Source organism: Macaca fascicularis, chromosome 2, assembly GCF_037993035.2.
Source record: "Macaca fascicularis isolate 582-1 chromosome 2, T2T-MFA8v1.1".
In the NCBI taxonomy this organism is placed as follows: domain Eukaryota; kingdom Metazoa; phylum Chordata; class Mammalia; order Primates; family Cercopithecidae; genus Macaca; species Macaca fascicularis.
The window spans coordinates 21,310,105-21,330,348 of NC_088376.1; the positions used below are offsets into that span (position 1 = coordinate 21,310,105).

The 20,244-nt window shown below is 36.8% G+C and overlaps 1 protein-coding gene across 9 annotated transcripts in view; it reads left to right on the forward strand.

Annotated features, from left to right (window-relative positions):
• NEK10 (NIMA related kinase 10) overlaps window positions 1-17,519 on the forward strand; it is a 271,626-nt gene extending 254,107 nt beyond the window's left edge. For 7 of the 9 annotated variants that reach the window (XM_065539836.2, XM_065539837.2, XM_065539838.2 and 4 more), the window contains 4 exons: window positions 4,174-4,282; window positions 7,942-7,994; window positions 8,079-8,134; window positions 12,718-17,519. In XM_065539836.2, the coding sequence (XP_065395908.1) occupies window positions 4,174-4,282; window positions 7,942-7,994; window positions 8,079-8,134; window positions 12,718-12,766 (267 nt within the window). In that variant the 3' untranslated portion in view covers window positions 12,767-17,519. The remainder of the gene's footprint in view (window positions 1-4,173; window positions 4,283-7,941; window positions 7,995-8,078; window positions 8,135-12,717) is intronic. The other 2 variants (XM_065539835.2, XM_065539839.2) reach the window with 2 other exon arrangements.
• The last annotated feature ends 2,725 nt before the right edge of the window (window positions 17,520-20,244 follow it).

Genomic DNA, 20,244 nt, shown 5'->3' on the forward strand with positions numbered 1-20,244 from the left:
CAGGATGAGCCTTTCAAAACAGATTATGTCACACTTGTACACACACACACACAACACAGAAAATCCTTCAAGGAACTCAGTATAAAATTCCAAAATCAGGTCCAACTCCTGCCCTTCTGTTCACCCTCATCTTGTATTACTCTTGCCCCTTGTTGTCTCCACATCAGCCACCAGGCCCTTCCTAACATGTGTTTATCTAGCATGCTGCTTCCTTCATAGTCTTGTACGTGCTTTTTGCTCTGCCTGTAATGTTCTTCTCACCCCATCTACTCATTCTTACAGCTATTGGCATAAACGTCACTTTTTCATGGAAGCCTTTGCTGACTAAGTCAAATCTATCTGCTACCTCCGAAAACCACAAACCTATCTTTCAATGCATTTAGAACAGTTGTAATTTTACATATATCTAGGTGGATATTTCACAGACATATTTCTCCCTAAGTAGTTAGCGAACTCCAAGAGTATAATCTTTGGCCATCAATGGGTTTTTTCATTGTTTGGATCTCTGCTTGGCACAAAATAATTGGTTAAAAATACTAAATTAATGAATGGAACTTGTTTTCCTCATTTCATCATGAATGCCCATATCTCTATAACATGGAATCATGTCATCTCCCTTTCATCACTTTTCCATTAATATGCAATGCCCAACCTTTACCTCCAAGTTCCCTCTACCTGGAACATACACTTTGATTGCTATGATTTACCTAAATTTATCCTTCAAAGATCAGCTCCAGTGTTTCTTCTACAGAACCTCTTTAAAAAACCATGCTAGTCTTCATGAAGGACCCTTCTTTTTGTAAGTTTACAAATCATCATTTCATTTCACAGTTCATGATTTATGATATCACCCTATTTTTTTACATTATTATCCTGTTTTCCTAGTCAGATTACAAGTCTCACAGAAACCAGATCATTTCTGCATCCTGCTCAGATCATAAACCATGCTGTCCAACATATACTAGGGGGCAAAAAATTGTTTGCCAAAACAATGTGTATATCTAGAAACGAAACTGCAAAAAGTAGTTCTGGGAAGTTCCTAGAATGAAAGTCAGTGTATCTGGGATTCATCACAAAATAAATTTTAGTCCTTGCCTTCATCTGTGTGCCAGCATCTCTAAAAATGTCCAGTTCTTAAGCTCAGTGAGACTACCAATGTGACATAAGCACTGGAAATCTCAAAACCTCCTCTCTTCGGGGTTTGAGATCAATGAAAAGGACTTGTCCTTGTCATCTTAAAATGGCAGTCTTGACCTCTCCAAGTCATAATTCACATAATTTTCTTTGAGGCTTTAAATATCTTTCTGTCTGTGAAATATTTAGAATTCCAAGGTATAAACTTAATAAGTTAAGTAAGCCTTTTCTAATTAGGATGAGATTTTAGGCAGCCAATTACTCTTATGCTAAACCATACGAAAAGTTCCATCTGAAGTCATTTGAAAGGTAATACCAGGAAATCATTTTCAGCATCACAAGACATTAAAAAGCTTAGTTGTAACCACCTACAAGCTGGGATATGAGATGTACAGAATGCTCAGGGCTACCTCCATGATACCTTACAGCACAGATGAGAAAATTATTAAGTGTGTGATTATCAGGGTCTCCTGTATTACCGTATTTATAATCTTATAATCTTGTCATATTACAAATGGGTTATATATTAGTCCGTTCTCAGGCTGCTTGAAGAAATACCCGAGACTGGGTAATTTATAAAGCAAAAAGGCTTGACTTACAGTTCCACATGGCTGGGTAGGCCTCAGGAAACTTACAATCATGGTGGAGGGCACTTCTTCACTGGGTGGTGGGAGAGACAATGAGTGCAAGCAGGGGAAATGCCAGACACTTATAAAACCATCAGATCTCGTGAGATCTCACACACTATCGTGAGAACAGTACTGGGGAAACCACCCCCATGATCCAATTACCTCAGTTATCAGTTATCACTGATAAGAATGGATATAATCACATATTTTTTTCCTTAGAGGGTAGTAGGTGTTTGTCAACGTGGAGACTGGGCGACCCATAAATTATTTGTATTTACAATATCCAAAGTACATTGATGGAAAAAACTAATTTTTAATTACCAATATAAAATATTTTAAGGTATAAATGCATAATGAGTACAATGAGGTACATATACAGCCTCATGAAGTTTTATGAACACATTTTCACCCATATGACCACCACCCACATCAATATATAGAATATTTCTAGCTCTGCAGAAGACCCCTTTGTGCCTTTTCCTGGCCACATTACTTCCCCTGCCACAATGTAATCATTACCTGATATCTGTTACCCTTGGTTAGTTTTGTCTGATTGTATTTTCATGCTGCTGATAAAGACATAGCCAAGACTGGGAAATTTACAAAAGAAAGAGGTTTAATTGAACTTACATTTCCACGTGGCTGGGGAAGCCTCACAATCACGGCAGAAGGCAAGGAGGAGCAAGTCACATCTTACACGGATGGCAGCAGGCAAAAAGAGAGAGCTTGTGCAGGCAAACTCCAGTTTTTAAAGTTATCAGATCTTGTGAGACTTTTTCACTATCATAAGAACAGTACAGGAAAGACCCACACACATGATTCAATTACCTCTCTCCAGGTCCTCCCATGACACATGGAAATTGTGGGAGTTACAATTCAAGATGAGATCTGAGTGAGGACACAGCCAAACCATATATCACTGATGATGAAAATTTATAAGAATGAAGTCATACACTATGTATTTTGTTTCTGGCTTCTTTTGTCCAACACTCAACCATGTTGCTATGAGTATCCATAGTTTGTTCTTTTTTTTATTGCTTTGCAGAATTCCATTGTATGAACACACCATGATATATATCTATCCATTCTTTTCTCCGTGGACAGTGGGGTTTTCCCAGGTTTTAGTTATTATGAAGAAGAGGTGCCATGAATATTCTTATACATGTCTTTTGATGGGACATGTGCACTTATTTCTCTCATAAAAATCCTTAAGAGTGGGATTGCTGGGTCATAGGATAGGCATATATTATTAAATTGTAGTGTATATTGCTAAATAGCTTTCTCAAGTGATTGAACAATGATGTATTTTAACTCATAAACAAAGTATATGAATACAAGCTAACTACTATTGCATAGTACAAATTATGCCATTTGTTTCTGATTTATTATTATGAATTTATATTTTTAAAGTAACTTAGGCACTAAAACTTGGCCAGCCCAAGTGATAATTGGAATTAAAGGTGAAAGGAGGTTGAAAAACATTTATGGTCTAAAATTCTACTTGAAAAATTCAGCTTTATAGAAAGGCATTAAATAAATGAAACTTTAATAAATATTGTCATTTGGCAAATTACTCTTTCCTTCAGAGTGCTGGGAATTAATACTTGGAGATTAAAATTAATTAATAGTAATTTAGAAAAATGTATTAAGAAACTTATTTGGCCAGATGCGATGGCTCATGCCTGTAATCCCAGCACTTTGGGAGGCCGAGGCAGGTGGATCACCTGAAGTCAGGAGTTTGAGACCAGCCTGGCCAACATGGTGAAACCCCATTCCTACTTAAAAAAAAAATACAAAAATTAGCTGGGCATGGTGGCGAGTGCCCATAATCCCAGCTACTTGGGAGGCTGAGGCAGGAGAATCACTTGAGCATGGAGGCGGAGGTTGCAGTGAGCCGAGATCCTGCCACTTCACTGAAGCCTGGCTGACAGAGTGAGACACTGTTGTAGAAAAAAAGAAAAAAAGAAACTTACTTGCCTTGGTCAAACAAAAAGGAATTATTCAAAGTAGATACATGAAAAAAAAATAGTGATTTGGGCTAAACATATTGTTCTGTTGAATAATGGAGTTTATTCCTCCTATGCCTGATAAAAATAACATCTTGATGTCCCAGGTTCATGCCATATTTTTATATTCATTTTTCTTTTGCTCTCATAAGGCCATAAAGTATATTTTTTCATATGACCAGAGAATTGTCTAACTTGCTTTCCCTGTTTTTTTGCTGCATCCAATTTATAAATTCTCTTGGAAAGAAGAAGATTATTTATTTATCTATCTACAAGGGAATGAAAACCACAGACCACAAATTTTCTGTGCAGAGACATAGGGAAATGAAAAACCCCACACAGAGGTCTCCTGTCATTTCCTTCTGAGTGTAAACTAAGATGTGATTTTGCTTTTTCTATTTCAGTTATCTCAGGGATCTCCAGAACCAATTGAGCCCAACTTTTTCACAGCAGATTACCATTTATCACATCATTCATCCAGTGGAAACAGCCTGTCCCCAAATGACCCGACAGGTAATATTGATCAACATGGGTAATCTGGCTTTCATGAAGAAATATATTGTTTGGATCAACAGCTATTTCTAAAAGATTATCTTCATTTTTTTTTTTAATGGAGCTTATTTTGATTATTTATGGCAATAGTTGGAAGGCACATATGGTAGGAATCTAGAAATTCCCTGAGATTTATCTTACCCAGTTGTGGCAGCTTCCTTGATCATTTATTAATATCATAAACAAACAGCAGAATCTGTGTGGGTGAGTTGTATTTCCTTTTATTTCTTTTCGCTTATCTGATGATGGGAAATCAAATTCCCTAAAGCATGCAGGGAGATAAAGAGCAGAAATAAAGAGTTTAAATATTCAAAATAGAGAAACCTTGAAACTCACCTGAAGAATCCACATTAGACACATTGAATTTTTTTTTTCTTTTGCATAAAATTCACATAGGGAGGCAGTATAGCATAGGGATTCAAAGGCACAGATTCTGGAAACCTGGGTGCCTAGATTCAAATCTCGGCTAAACCATTTAGTAGCTGACTATGGGCAATTATTTAACCTCTCTGAACCCCAGTTTCCTTGCCTGTAAAATGGGGATAAATACTTGCATCATAAGGTTATAGTGAGGATTAGAGTAAAAATAAAAAGTACCTGTCTATTAGTAGGGGCTCAGCATAATTGAACTCTTCTTGTCATATCTGAATTCTAAGAGGAAGCTTTCAAGCTACTCTGAGGTTTCAGTACTCCTAAATAATTTTTTAATCTTTATAAACGGTAGCTATGCCACTTGGAGGAGTGGATAGAAGTGAAGATTTTACAGTTAAATGAAGACTTGCCATCTCTTTAGCTTGGAAAAAGTGCTCAATTTTGTTGTGCTTTTGTTGTTGACTGAATGAATTACTTCATGAATTAATTGATAAACTTTCTTTTGGTTTTCTTGGATAAAGCTAACTCCTATGTATGCAGAATTTTATTTAAAACAATCCCTGAGAAATCCAAGATAAAATGTTGTTTAAAGTCATTTGCTTTAAAAGCATTTCCAAGACAGGGAAGTTTATCTGCAGGCCAAACTTCTCCTCATCATAGAAACTCTGATGAAATGAAGAACTTTGATAAAAGTCTCTCAAAAACCTGAGGGTGAGTTGACAAACTCCTCCCAGGGCAGCTGGATGCCCCACCCCAGAGCTGGTTAGGTGTGACCCTTGTCACAGCAGGCTGGGCAAAAGCAAAAACAGCAGAGCCTGCCGGTACTGTGGGGAATGCCTTTAAAAATGAGCCACCAGTACTCACATTTTCATGTCTCTTCTTGACCCTAAACCCATTCTGTCTTCTCTACTTGAAGTGGCAGAGAGCTCCTGGGCCTCTGCATGTCAGTGTTGATTGGTTTGAGTGAAAGCTGGTCAACACGGCTTTGGGTGGCATCAGAGTGGGTTAAGGTGCTAGTGTACCAAACTCTGATCAACCATCATAAAGTCTGTACAGCAAGACAATCTTAAGCAAAAAGAACAAAGCTGGAGGCATCGTGTTACCTGACTTCAAACTATAGGCTTTAGTAACCAAAACAGCATTAACTGGTAAAAAACAGACACATAGACCAATGGAACAGAATAGAGAACTCAGAAATAGGACCATCCATCTGGAACCTTCTGATCTTTGACAACCCTGACAAAAACAAGCAATGGGGAAAGGATTCCTTATTTAATAAATGGTGCTGGGAGAACTGGCTAGCCACATGCAGAAAATTGAAACTGGGCCCCTTCCTTATACCTTATACAAAAATTAGTTCAAGATGGATTAAAGATTTAAATGTAAAACCCAAAATTATAAAAACCCTAGAAGAAAATCTAGGCAGTACCATTCAGGACATAGGCATGGGCAAAGATTTCATGACAAAAATGTCAAAAGCAATTATAACAAAAGCAAAAATTCACAAATGGGACCTAATTAAAGAACTTCTGCACAGCAAAAGAAACTATCATTAGAGGTTACAGACAACCTACAGAAAGAGAGAAAATTTTTGCAGTCTAACCATCTGACAAAGGTCTAATATCCAGAATCTGCAAGGAACTTAAACAAATTTACAAGAAAAAAGCAACCCCATTAAAAAGTAGGCAAAGGACATGAACAGATAGTACTCAAACGAAGACGTGGCAGAGAGCTCCTGGGCCTCTGGAGCTCCTTATGTGGCCAACAAACATATGATAAAAAGCTCAACATCACTGATCATTAGAGAAATGCAAATCAAAACCACAATGAGAAACCATCTTGTGCCAGTCAGAATGGCAATTATTTAACTGTCAAGAAACAACAGATGCTGGCGAGGCTGTGGAGAAATAGGAATGCTTTTACACTGTTGCTGGGAATGTAAATTAGTTCAACCATTGTGGAAGACAGTACAGCATTCCTCAAAGACCTAGAACCAGAAATACCATTTGACCCAGCAATCCCATTATTGGGTATATACCCAAAGAAAAATAAATAATTCCCTTATAAAAATACATGCACACACATGTTCATTGCAGTACTATTCACAATAGTAAAGACATGGAATCAACCCAAATGCCTATAAATGATAGACTGGATAAAGAAAATGTGGTATATATACACCATGGAATATTATGCAGCTATAAAGAGGAATGAGATCATGTCTTTGCAGGGACATGGATGGAGGTGGAAGCCATTATCCTCAGCAAACTAACATAGGAACAGAAAACCAAACACCAAATGTCCTCATTTATAAGTGGGAGCTGAACAATGAAAACAGATGGACACAGGGAGGGGAACAACACACATTGGGGCCTGTCGGGGTGGTGGAGTGGGTGAGGGGAGGGAAAGCATCAGGATAAATAGCTAATGCATGCTGGGCTTAATACCTAGCTAATGAGTTGACAGGTGCAGCAAACCATCATGGCACGTATTTACCTATATTACAAACCTGCACATCCTGCACATGTATCCTGGAACTTAAAATTAAATTAAATGTGAAAAAATAAAAAGTCTGGCCAGCCATGGTGGCACATGCTTATAATATACAGATGTTGGAAATCTGTAGGCAAGAGGATGACTTGAGCTCAGGAATTCAAGACCAACCTGGGCAACATAATGAGACCCTATCTTTACAAGATGATGATGATAATAATAATAATAATAGTAATAATAAACATTTTAAAAGTCTTCTGGCAATAAATATATTTTTTCCCTCTAGGCAGTTATATGAAAGGATCAGATCTTTGCTGTCTTTCACATCTATATCTGCCTCCCTGTAAGAATCCATTTTCTTTCTAATGTATATTTATTCTTCTTGGCCTGTGGATTAGGGAGAGTTTCTTAATCAGAAAACACCCATCAGGTAATTTGCATTTGGAATCACCCCTCAATTGCCCTTAACACACACACACACACACACCTCTAACTTAATTGGACACTCTGAGTAATGCCCCTTAATCTTCGTATATCATTTTGTGATGGCCATGCCCAAGGAAGTCAGTTATTAAAGAAAGAAAAGTAAAACATTTGAATACTCAAAGCCAAGGCAGATGCTTTGGAATTCGCTTGTTCCATCTTTATCATTAAGAAGTTGACCTGTTTGCCCTGTGGTTGAAGTCATAATTGCCAGTAAAGAATAAGAAAATGTGAACCCAAATGTCAGACTTTCCATAATTTATCTTTTTCAGGCTTACCAACCAGCTTTGAATTGGAGGAAGGAATAACATATGAACAGATGCAGGTGAGGTTTTTGCAGTGTCTCTGAATAATTTTATTTTGTTGCTTTTAATTCAATACTAACCTGGTTTTTTTAAAAAAAATTTAGACTCTGATTGAAGAAGTCCTTGAGGAAAGTGGCTATTACAATTTTACATCTAACAGGTAAGAACTAGAGTTTACTTTCAATTGTGAAAGATGAATTGAGGTCATCAGATGTTAGATCTAATTTCTCTATCCTTTATTCCAGAGTTTTTTTTTTCAAATTTCATTTTAAATACTTTTATAAAATATCTTTGCTTAGACTAGATACATCTATAAGTAGAATATATGTGCCCATCTTTTGTGTGGACACAGTTGCGGTATTCTCAGTTGAAACAAAAAAGGGTGATTGCTTAGTAGAAATGTATTCACATAAAAAAATAAACATAAGTAAATGGAAAAGCATTTCCAGATTGGTATTTTAAAAATTAAATATTTGTTTGTCTCATTCTAGAAGAGCTGAAAACTCACTCCTGTCACTTAAATCTACCCACTATTTGCACAGAAGGCTAGTGACAAAGTGCAACTGAACAAAGAATCATTTCTTGTGAATTTAAGATATATTTGTGGAGAAGAGACTCTGCTATTATATGTTGCCATTTGTTTACCCTAAATAAGAAAACTCCATTTACTGGAGCTGTATGTTATCTTCCAATATACCTATTATTGGTGTTCTAAGAATATAGGCTATTTTATCAATTGCATCAATTTTTATAATTTTACTTTTGGAAATAGTGTTGGCACAACAATTTGAGTATGATTAGTTTACTAAGAAGTTATTCAAGAAAAGTTTTATAATCAAGCAAATTAGTATTGTGGGTGATTGGAGCCTGATTCCACTGGGGAAATCTAAGAGCTGGTATAGAACATGTACCAGGGCCATCCCACACAAAAGAGTGAGAGAACTGGGGTATTTATCCTCCAATTTCCATCAGTCATTGTTTAAGGCCTTTCCCTAGGAAGTGTTAATTCACTGTTTTTTTTGTTTTTGTTTTTGTTTTTGTTTTCTGGCCTTTTGTAAATATGAACAAAGAAGACTCCAGGGGTCAGATAAATCCTCAGGAAAAGAAATGCAGGTATTTCTTTATCGAAATGCAGGCATTTCTTTATTGAATTCCTTTATGTATTGGCAGGTAGAAATCCTCCAGCATGCTTTGAAGTGGAATAGATAGGGGTATGGGCGTTTACAGTGTCTGCTACACAGGAGTTGTCTCTTGACTTACCTAAGGAGCCTACTCATAGCTGAATCATCAAATTGATTGCAAGTATCCACACACACACTCTATATAGGCCACAGTTGTTTTAGGAGGCATAGTCCTTTGGAGTATATTCTCTCAAGTGGTCTTTTATGCCTGGAGGAACTGCCTTCCTTTTCAATTATTGAAGCTATTTTGTGACCACTATTTAAATTATTCCAGAAGTCTTCACCAAAGATGACTACTAACAACGGGAAAAGAAAGAGGGCTCAAGAACATCCTGTTAAGGTCATTATATAGAAATTAGATTCTTTTTTAATGTTAGTTCAGTCTCCAGTGTTTCTTCTCCTTTTTCTTCTTCTTCTCCCATTTCAAGGAGTTTTTCTTATGAATCACAAGTAAAATTATTCAACTACTTGCTCTTTTGACTTGATAACAGAGTTTCAAAATACTAAACTTTATAAATGTAGTTCTGTTGTGATTTGTAACTCCAGAGGAATGATGAGTAATTCTCATTTTCTAAAGATATATCATTAATAGAAATTACCATCTCCACAACTACTCTCCTCCCACCATCCCTGGAGAGATTTTTGAATTTTCATTTTCTATTCAAGGGCTGAGTATATACAGCCTTTCATGGATAGTATGAATGTTTCTGTTTTTAACTCTGAGCCTTATTATTTCAGGTGCCCTTGGCTTGTACTGGGGCAAAGATCACTCTTGTCATTTTATCTGCATTTCCTCAGAGACTTGGGATCATGGGCAAGGAATGTCTTCATATTTTTTGCAGAAAATCATTTAAATATCAAGGAAAACTAAGTGTGCAAGGAACTTAAGGAAGCTCTTACAAGAACTTTTATTTTCCCTTTATTAAAAAATATTTAAGTCTTATTTTGGAATTTATCATTATTCTTTTTCAATTCTACTTTCATTAGGTTTTACACAGATCTAGTTCCAAAGACACACTGCTTTATTAAAAGACACGCAAATTTTCTTATTATGATAAACAGATAATAGGATGCCTTATAACAAAGGCAAAAGATTATTCAGTTATATTTGTAATTGTGAATATAATATGAAGGTATTATATTCATACCTTGGAACAGTCAAGTTTAAGCAATATAAGTTGGGTATTACATTAAATTTCCTTAAAGTGCTCTAAATTAAAATGAATCACATTTAAAAACCCATATATCCATGGTATTCCCTTTTTGGCTTCTTTCTTTCTTTCTTTCCTTCTTTCTTTCTTTCTTTCTTTCTTCCTTTCTTTCCTTCTTTTCTTTCTTTTCTTTCTTTTCCTTTCTTTCTTTCTTTCTCTTCTTTCTCTTCTTTCTTTCTTTCTTTCTTTCTTTCTTTCTTTCTTTCTTTCTTTCCTTTCTTTCTTTCTGAGATGGAGTCTTGCTCTGTTGCTCAGGCTGGGCTGGAGTGCAATGGTGTAATCTCGGCTCACTACAAACTCCACCTCCCGGGTTCAAGCGATTTTCCTGACTCAGCCTCTCAAGTAGCTGAGATTAACAGGCGCCCACCACCACACTTGGCTAATTTTTGTATTTCTAGTAGAAACGGGGTTTCTCCATATTGGTCAGGCTGATCTTGAACTCCTGACCTTAGGTGATCCAGCTGCCTCGGCCTCCCAAAGTGCTGGGATTAGAGGCATGATCTACCGCACCCGACCCCCTTTTGACTTCTAATAGCAATGATAGAACACATCTTGGGAGAAAACTTTCCAGAATTTGCTTGTAAAAATAACCCTTGTTTGTGCCTAAAGCCACTGTTTGTTTACTAGTGTTCCAAAATAATTCTCAAGAAATAAGTCAGGCTTAAATTAGAAGCACCTAATAATCCATAAACTGTAAATAACACATAACTCCAAGTACAAATCAGATTATCTGGCACTGTCATGCTTTTTTCCACAGTCAAAGGATGGAGGATGCTAAATGTCACAGCATATGTAGAGGTATTTAGAATCAGTATTAAGAATTAGTAGACTGCATTTTTTCCCCAATAGGTTTCATAGAATGGGCAATATTATCAAAGATGTCAATACATAGTCTCTGAAAAATAAAGTTTCATGGCCACATATATTTGGGAAACTCAGAATGTACAATTTTTTGTTTTTGGAGAAAGTTGACACCTATTACTATATTAAAGACTCTGAGATGTACTGTAGGAAAGAAATCTGTTGACCTTGTTTGTTGACCTCAGTGTTTTCCTCACTCTTTACATGAACACAATTGAGGAAAGCTGTTTTAGCTATGTGGCTGGAAATGGGGAACACTCTTTTCACTCCTTTACCACGGTCTACCCAGATCTCTATTGTTCTCATTGACGTGGTCATCGTTGTCATCATCGTCATTGCAAAATTTGTTCTTAAATGAATTAAGCACCATGCCAAGAAAGTTACATACATAATTCCTGTGTTCTTCAAGTTTACAATTTAAGACTATCAGTTTGAATAGTACACACATCATCTAGCCAGCCACTCACTCAAAGATTAATTCAAGAGAAGGTACATTTTTGGCTTAAATTATGGGTTTATATTTAGTTAAGGAAGAGAATAGAGAGGTGCCATTTTCAGACTGAAAGTCTCAGGATAAAGCCATTATCTATCTGTTAGCTATCTTTAAGGAAGATTTCTGGAACTGTTTAAATCGTGAGGAGACTTCTTGGACAGTTAGGAAGAATGTCTCAGGCATAAAATGCTGCATTAGGAAAAGAAAATGTAACTGGAACAGAAATAGCAGCAAGGACCTGACTGAGGTGGGGTATTTCTCATTTCTGGGCTTCTGGGAAGAAGGGAGCTAGGACTGAGTTGGAAGCAAGAAAGCTATGTAAAGAAAATTAAAGAAGGTCAAAAAGCCTTGGCCAGCCTCACAGCTCTTCCCAAAGCAGGCTCTATTTTTGATCATTTGCATGATTGTATGATAAATTACATTTCACATACATAAACATTTAGCTTGCTTACCAGGAGGATACAACTTAATATGCCTTAATTTCATCATTGTTGTTTGTGAGGATAAAATCATCCAAGTTATGAATAAACAGATGATGAGCATATCATGTTTATGAATATACTTGAGTATTACATTAATATTTTATTTTTAATAAAATATATGTTGAGAAATAACAATATACAAGATAACAAGAAATCTACATTGAATCAACTTGAATTGCTTTATTTGCCCTATTGACTGATGATAAGCGTGTAAAATAGTTATTTTAACCTACACAGGTATTCAAATATACAAGCTACTTTGAATGAGTATTTGTTTTTCTACTACAAAGTGTTATCAGTTCCTATTGAGTTCATAATTTGAGAAAGGTCTTGTTAGCACCAGACTTCAGGCAAAGGCAGCTTTCTAAAAATGTTCCCATCCTAACAAAAATAATCATCTTTTTATTTACTGTCATTTATTTACTCTTATGCCTGAGCCCCAGTTTTTGAAATTGAATGTATGAACTAAAATATTTGTAACTATAGAGAATTCTTTCCACTTCTGAATCTTATAGGTATCATTCCTATCCATGGGGGACCAAGAATCACCCAACCAAAAGATGAAAATGCTGCATTTTGAGTAGACTTGGTTTTCTCAGTGAAGTTCAAGTTCTGGACTTCAGCCACTATTGCAAGATGCCCAAGGATTGGGTGCTGCTGGAGGGTGTGGAAAAGCCCAAGATGCCGTGGGGCCTGCAGGACTTCTTTCTGGGGGTCCTGTGCTGGAGTATATGACAGCTGCAGTGCCTGAGGGCTTCATTGCCAGAACGCATTATATACAGGATGGCAGAGCTGTCAGTGTGCTGCTGGGAGGAAATGTTGCAAAATTCATCTTTGCGGGGGTGGGGGGAAAACCCAAAAACAACAACAACAAAAAAACGCTCTTACAGAATTTTCCTCTACATTAAAAAAAAAACTTGTCATATTTTTCAAAGGCACATTTAATACTCAGAATTGCTAAAAGTATATTTAAAGGCATCTAGCCTTCCATATGCAAAACATATTTTAGATAAAGACAGTTACAGGACTCAGAATAATATATGGGGTGATTCACTGTATCCTCCATTTGTATCTTTAAAGAAATTCAAAATATGTGATTGATTTTTTTTTTTTAATGGACGGGTTGGTTCTCGCTTAACCACTTGGGTGCTGGTGGTCTTGAACTGTGATACAGTGTAGACAGTATTTGTAACCTTGCACAGCCTCTGGGGGCAACTGTCAAACTGTCAGATTTAAGTTAGACTAATAGAATATATTGCTGTACAGTGTGTGTATATGTACATACATGAGGGTGGAAGAAGAGAGGTGTTGATTAGACTAATGCTTTGCTGCTCATCAAACTTATAGTATTTTTAGAGCACTTTGAAGGGTTCATAGAATCTATGAAAAAAATGCAATATTCCTCATCCTAAATCCCTCCTTATTACAATTACCTAAATTGTTTATGAATTTTTATTGTTTGGGAATTTGAAATGAAAATAAGTTAAATCCCTTTTTTCCTCATTCAGACAGCTCAACGAAAGAGAAATCAGAATGCCAAACTGTGTATCATCCTTTATGCAGGGAGAATTATGATGAAAATCTACTAGATTCTCATTGGGCTTAAACTCCTTCTCTTCAGTCAGCTTCTTAAAACTCTGGTGTAATGACAAGAAATGCCCTCATTGCCAAATCTGTCTACACTTCTAGCTACCTAAAGAGCAATTTATTCTACATAATTAGTAATCTGAAAGTTGAAATATACTTTTTATTTACTTTTCATGGAGTTCTGTCATCTTTGTTTACATTGATTTTTTTTTTTAGTATGATTGAATCGATTTTAGTTCAATATATTTACAGGGCTTGAAAGACCATAACCTTCTTTCTGTCTAGTATGAAAATCTACACTATTTTTTAAATAAGCATATTTAATACTTAAATTATATCCAAATTCCCTTTAATCATGCACTAATGCTTTGAAGATTGTCAATGGATCTTTCTTTAAGCCAAATTAATAATTACAGATACACTGTAAGGTAAGATAATAGATGCAAATACAGTAATGGAAGTTTCAGTTTCAGCTTTCAAACCTATTATCCATATGTAAAATTCATAAACAAAATCAAAATGCTATGATATTGATTTATCCAGGCAAAATTTTATTTCTGTTCCAAGTTAATTTGAACCTGCACTATAATTCTTTATATCTTTCAATGTATGGAAGGGGCACATTTCTTCATGCAGGAAGCACAGGCCTAGAGAGGCACAAATTCTAATTGTGGGGTGAGAGTTTGAAATCAAGTTCTTTCCCAAATGGTAATATATAGTAAACAGAATTTAGAAAAGAATAGTATTCAAAAGGCATACCATAAGAGAAGAGAAATGGTTTATTTGAAGGTGCTTTAAAGTGCATATAGTTGGCTTATTTTCCATGTAACTTTTTTTTTTTTTTTTTTTTTTTAAGACAGAGTCTCTGTTACCCAGGCTGGAGTGCAATGGCGAGATCTTAGCTTACTGCAACCTCTGCCTCCTGGGTTCAAGCAATTCTCCTGTCTCAGCCTCCCGAGTAGCTGGGATTACAGGCGTGTGCTACCACACCCAGCTAATTTTTATATTTTTAGTAGAGACGGGGTTTTACCATGTTGGCCAGGCTGGTCTCAAACTCCTGACCTCAGGTGATCTGCCCGCCTTGGCCTCCCAAAGTGCTGGGATTAGAGGTGTGAGCCACTGTGCCCAGCCATTGCTTGTAACTCTTTTAGGTGATAAGAATGGGTATTTATTATGCTAGAAGTCAGTGAAAGTTAAGCAGAAGCTCTCCTTTTCAACAACAGCTTCAGGCCTATCAACTCTATGTGGATAGATGTATTGTTTTGCTAAAAGTATGGATATGCTCTATTTGAATTCTCCCTAAACTACCACAATCACTGAATCTACATTTTCCCATGTCTCTAAGAGAAAGTCAGACAGTGGCAAAAGCACCGTTTTGTACATGGAGTCACATCCCAACAGTGAAGTTAACTTTTTAGAAGCCTTTCTAACTCAAATATGGAGCACCTCCCCTCATGACCAAGAATGATCATTTTGTTTTGATTCTCCAAACTGTCTGTTAGTGCAAAGGAGTTGTTACATGAACTTAATAGACCTCCTAATCTTTTCTTGATTGCATTTATTTATTTTTTCCCTTTCTCTTGTATAATTTTTAATGATTTGTTGTGCAGTGAAATCCCTGTGAATGCACCTAATTTCCATAACTGAATATTTGTATGGAATAGAATGTGAATCAGTCTTTTCAGATTACTTTTGAAACACAAATGCTTCCGTTAATTATGTTTCGATCCACCAGCTCTTTCTGAATTATGTGTACTTGAAACCTTAATTTGCTTTTTAAAAGCAAAATGTTTCATTCTCAGGGAAGCGACTGCAGCAGGAATATTTGCTTGCTTGTTGTTAACTTTGTTTTCCTCCAGGCATGTAGTCTTTAAATGGAGACTTCAAGGGAATAATAACATGGACATTTGGACCCACTACTTGTGGGTGAATTTCAGAAACCTAGAGAAATGCTGCTTGTTTATTGTGGACATTTGTGTGGCATTAGGCAGTGTTCACAGAATGGTTCGGCATTCTAAAGCAGAGCACAATTAAGAAACACTGTTATGAAATTTACTCAAATGGTATAATTGATTAAAGGTTAAGGTCTTCCTATAGATATCATCTATGACTCATTAAATACTGTGAATTTTGATGTCCAAAAACAAATATAGGACTGGTTATGTACAATTCCAGAAATATCATTCATTAATCACCACTCATTTTTAAGATGTGTGAAGACTGTAATATTGGCTACTGAATTTTGTCAGTATTAATATGCATAGAACCCACATTCCTCTTTTTGATTTGATGTATTATAAAATGTATGTATTGCTATTTCTCTCTTTTTTTGGAAGTAGTGAGGAATCATGCACAGTCAATATGCTGGGCTCCTTTAGAAATGACTTTAGGTTCTGTCTGAAGGCAGGAAAATCTTCTTTTTAAGGAACTTTTATCATTTGCCTTTTACTTTTTCTATGATGATTTTCATGAGCACTGAAATCACTTGGAGAGGCAATGCAAAGAAATCTATCTGAAACAGCTTCTTGGCACCCTGGAGACACAACTATGAAGGGCTACAACATAAGGGAAGCTTAATGCTTCCGTATATTGACATTGACTCCTTGGGTGAAATTCTGTCCAAATATAAAATTCTTCATGTTCAACAACTAAATGTGATAAATGAATTTCATGTATACTTATATTATATCTTTGAGATTGTATTAGTTATCCTTTAGTGAGAATTGACAGGTTTGAGTAGCTTATTTTTTCAGTTGAACTGTGCTGCTAACAGTACGCTTACCCTTGAATGCTGTTTTTCATATTGCTAGGAAGACACAAATGTCTCAGGGAAACAACTTTGTGATGAAGGAATTCTTATATGTGTCATTACAGTAAATTGCATCTTGTAAATATGACTGTTGTGGGTGATTATAGTCCTGCTGTGATGTCGTTTTGAGATCTGCAAGAGGGACAGGAAAGATTTTATGAGTTTCATGGGGCAACTGATGGATATTGCCAATTTACATATTTTTTGAGTTCATGGGCAATAGTTGTTTTTTAAAAATGAAGATCACATACCCTAAAATCACAGCTGCATACTTGCTATGTGAGGTATACTAGATGCTTTATTGCATGTTTATAACAATTATCTAATAATATAAAAAAATTAAGATACAGATCATTGCATTATCCTAAAAGTAAATGAACTGTAGTCTTAATTCAAAACTGAATGTTATTCCTCAGAACATGAGAAGCTGCCTTTTTCTCTCCTCTCCTTTTGTACTGTGAAGATTTGCCCTGGCCCCAGCTACTGTATTTAGAGATAAGAGAAGTATGTGACTGTTTAAATGCTCTCATTTGGAAATAGCTTACCTTGCTTTCTCCTGAACAAAGATCAAATTTTGTCTTTATGTATGGAGGAGTATGGCTGTCATTTTGACAATCAACAAATCCAGATGGATAGTTGGAATTGATATGGTGAGTTCACAAATTAAAAATTAGCTGAAGTTTTTGCAAACATGTTAAAAACTGGTCCCATAAAACATGCAGAGAGAAGTTTGTGCCAGAAATAACAAACCAAGAGGAACAACTGCTTTAAGGCCTTAGCACCTTTAAATCAGACTGTGAAGGTCACTTACAAAATGATATTCTTAACCCATGATTTAGCTCTGCATTTCAAGTGCCATTTGAGTCAAGATTCTGAAATAGAATATAAAGCTTATAAATGGCTATTAAATTTTAGCTAAAACTCTTGCCCTCCATGTTCTGTGTGTTTGCCTCATACTGCCGTGAATTTTGGAGGAAATGGAAATGGTTTAGGGATACTTCATGTCATGACAAAACACATGAAGTATTTCCATGAACCTAACCTTACTTTGAGGGAGGTTAATAAATATAAGTACTCAGAAGGGAAATCTTGACTTACTAAAAATTAAGGATAGATCTTTCATGGAGGTGGAACAATCTTCAAATAGAAAATATGTTTTGAGAAGTCAGAGAGCAAGAAGAAGGCAAGGAATTGCCTAGTGCCCTGGTCATCCAGCAGGCTGCCCACTAGGGGGTGAGCAATGGCGAAGGATAGCTCCGGAGCCTTCAGTGATTCCTGCTGCTGGGTTTCCCAGAAGGAGCTGACCAGATGCTTCACCAGCATGCAGCTATTGCTGGACTTTTAGCCAGGCACCATCACCAACAAGTTGACCACCCAGAACAGTAGCAAAAGGCTCCAAAGTCTCTTCATAACCTGCTGGCTGCTGGAATCCACAGGACAGGGTCCCTAGGAGGCATTCCAAAGACATTAGACTCTTCAAAGAAGCACTTTTATCTCCCATTAAGTGAGTGTGATTCTGCCCCAGGGGCTATGTTCCCCATCTTTCATCCATGGGCTGAGGCCCATTTTGTCTGACAATGCAAATTTTACAAGAAGTATATGTGAAACTGAAATGGATAAGTGCAGGCAGATTTGAATATACTTGTACTAGCTAAATTAGAAAAGAAACATTGCAAATTATTTTAGTTGTTTGCAAGCAAACCAGTTGATAATCAGGCTGTAGAAAGATTCTATTATTTTACTCTTCCAAACTGAAAAACAAAAATTATTTGAAAAACTTTTGGGTGCATTTTGCTTACTAACATTTAGTGGGTCAAAACAAAACTATAGTGCTTCCTGTATTCCATTGTTCCCAGTGGTGAGCTTGTGAGGATAAACAAGAACAGAGCTGTCCTCTGAAAGGAAGAGAAACCCCTAATCTCATGTTGCCCAGAGCTTCTGTTTTCTGGACAGCCCAGGATCCAAGACAAAGGCCTGTGCCCACAGAAGCAAAAATACCCTCAATGTGCTTTTTTTTCCTATTAGCCTCTAACAGTATCTTTTTGTTGTTATTCTAGCACCCCTCCCATGTGGGTCTCTTCCCTGACACCTCTTCCCCTCCCACTATTCCTATCCAAGGAACAGACAGGGTTTCCTGCACAGAGCTGTGTTATTAGAGGGAAGGAATGTTCCGTAGTTATTTAATGGGGTGTCATGTGGAAGGCAGAGGGAAGTACTTCTCTGCACATGATTTCTATCTTTCTAAAACCTCTGCAACACTTCTTTCATGAGCACACCTACTCTAGAATGACCTGAAAGTCGGAGATCCTCAAGAGAAGAAAAAAGAAATGATTCTATAAAAGATTTATGTAAGATATGCAAATAGCTTTTATTTTTGCTATGATTAAATATGCCCTGTAAAATGCTAAAATAATTTTAAAATGTATTTTCAATTTTATTGGAAAATAATTTCTCTCTTACTGAGAATTTACAGCAATTGATCATCTCCTTTCTCTCACCAGCTTTCCCAATTTCTTCTTTTATGCTCTTAAGTCTTTTGATTAAAAAATATTCCAGAAGGCAATCATTTATGTGTCAAAGCTCAAATGCATACCTCAACTTTCATCGGTGGGTCCCTGTAGCGATTGTCTATTGCTACACATGTTGTATAACAAAGCACCTAAAAACTTAGTGGTTTCAAGTGGCAACCATTTATTTTTTTCTTATGAGTTCCTGGGTCAGTTAGAAGTTCTGCCTATCTGAGCAGAGCTCCACTGATCTCTGCTAGACTCTCTGCTGTGTCTGTGGTTAGTTGGCAGGTTGACTGAGGTCTAGCTGGTTTAGGATGGACCTAGAGGGGACAAATCAGTTCTCTTCCCTGGTCTCTCACATTTTTTCAGCAACTTAGCCCAGATGTGTTTTTGTGGCAGTAGCAAGAGTTGAAAAGATAATGCAGAAATGCACACCTATTTTAACAAGCCACTGCTTGTGCTGTTTTCTTCATTCTCAATGGTCAAAGCAGATCACACAGTCAAATCTATCATTAGTGTGGGGAGCTGTATCACGCTTTTACTGCTGTGTAACCAATTGCTGTAAGTTTCACAGTTTAAAATAACAGACATTATCTCACAATTTCTGTGGGTTGGAAGTCTGAGTAGGACTTAGCTGGTTCTCTGCTCAGTGCCTCACCACTGTAATCAGTGCTGGCTAGGGCTGGGGTCTCAGCTGTGCCTGGGGATCATTTCCCAAGATCATGTGATTATTGACAGGGTTTATTTCCTTAGGTCCTCAGCAGCTAGATACCATAGATGCCACCTGTAGTCCCCTGCCATGTGGCCCTCTCCAGAGACAGTTCATATCAAGGCAGCTGGCCACTTCAAGGTCCACAGGAGAGTCTCTCTCTCTCTCCAGTCTGCTAAGATAGAATCTTATAACCAAATCACAGGAATGATATCCTGTTGCCGTAATCTAGTGGGTAAAAGCAAGTTACAGGTGCACTCTACACTCAAGGGAAGGGGATTATACAAGAGCATGGTCATTGGGGTCACCTTGGATTGTGTCTGCCACAGAGTGCAATACCAAAGAACACAGAAAAAGTAGACCTGAAAAATTGGGGCCATGAAGTACCGAATGCCACAATATCAAATTACCACCTGATAAAAAGGCT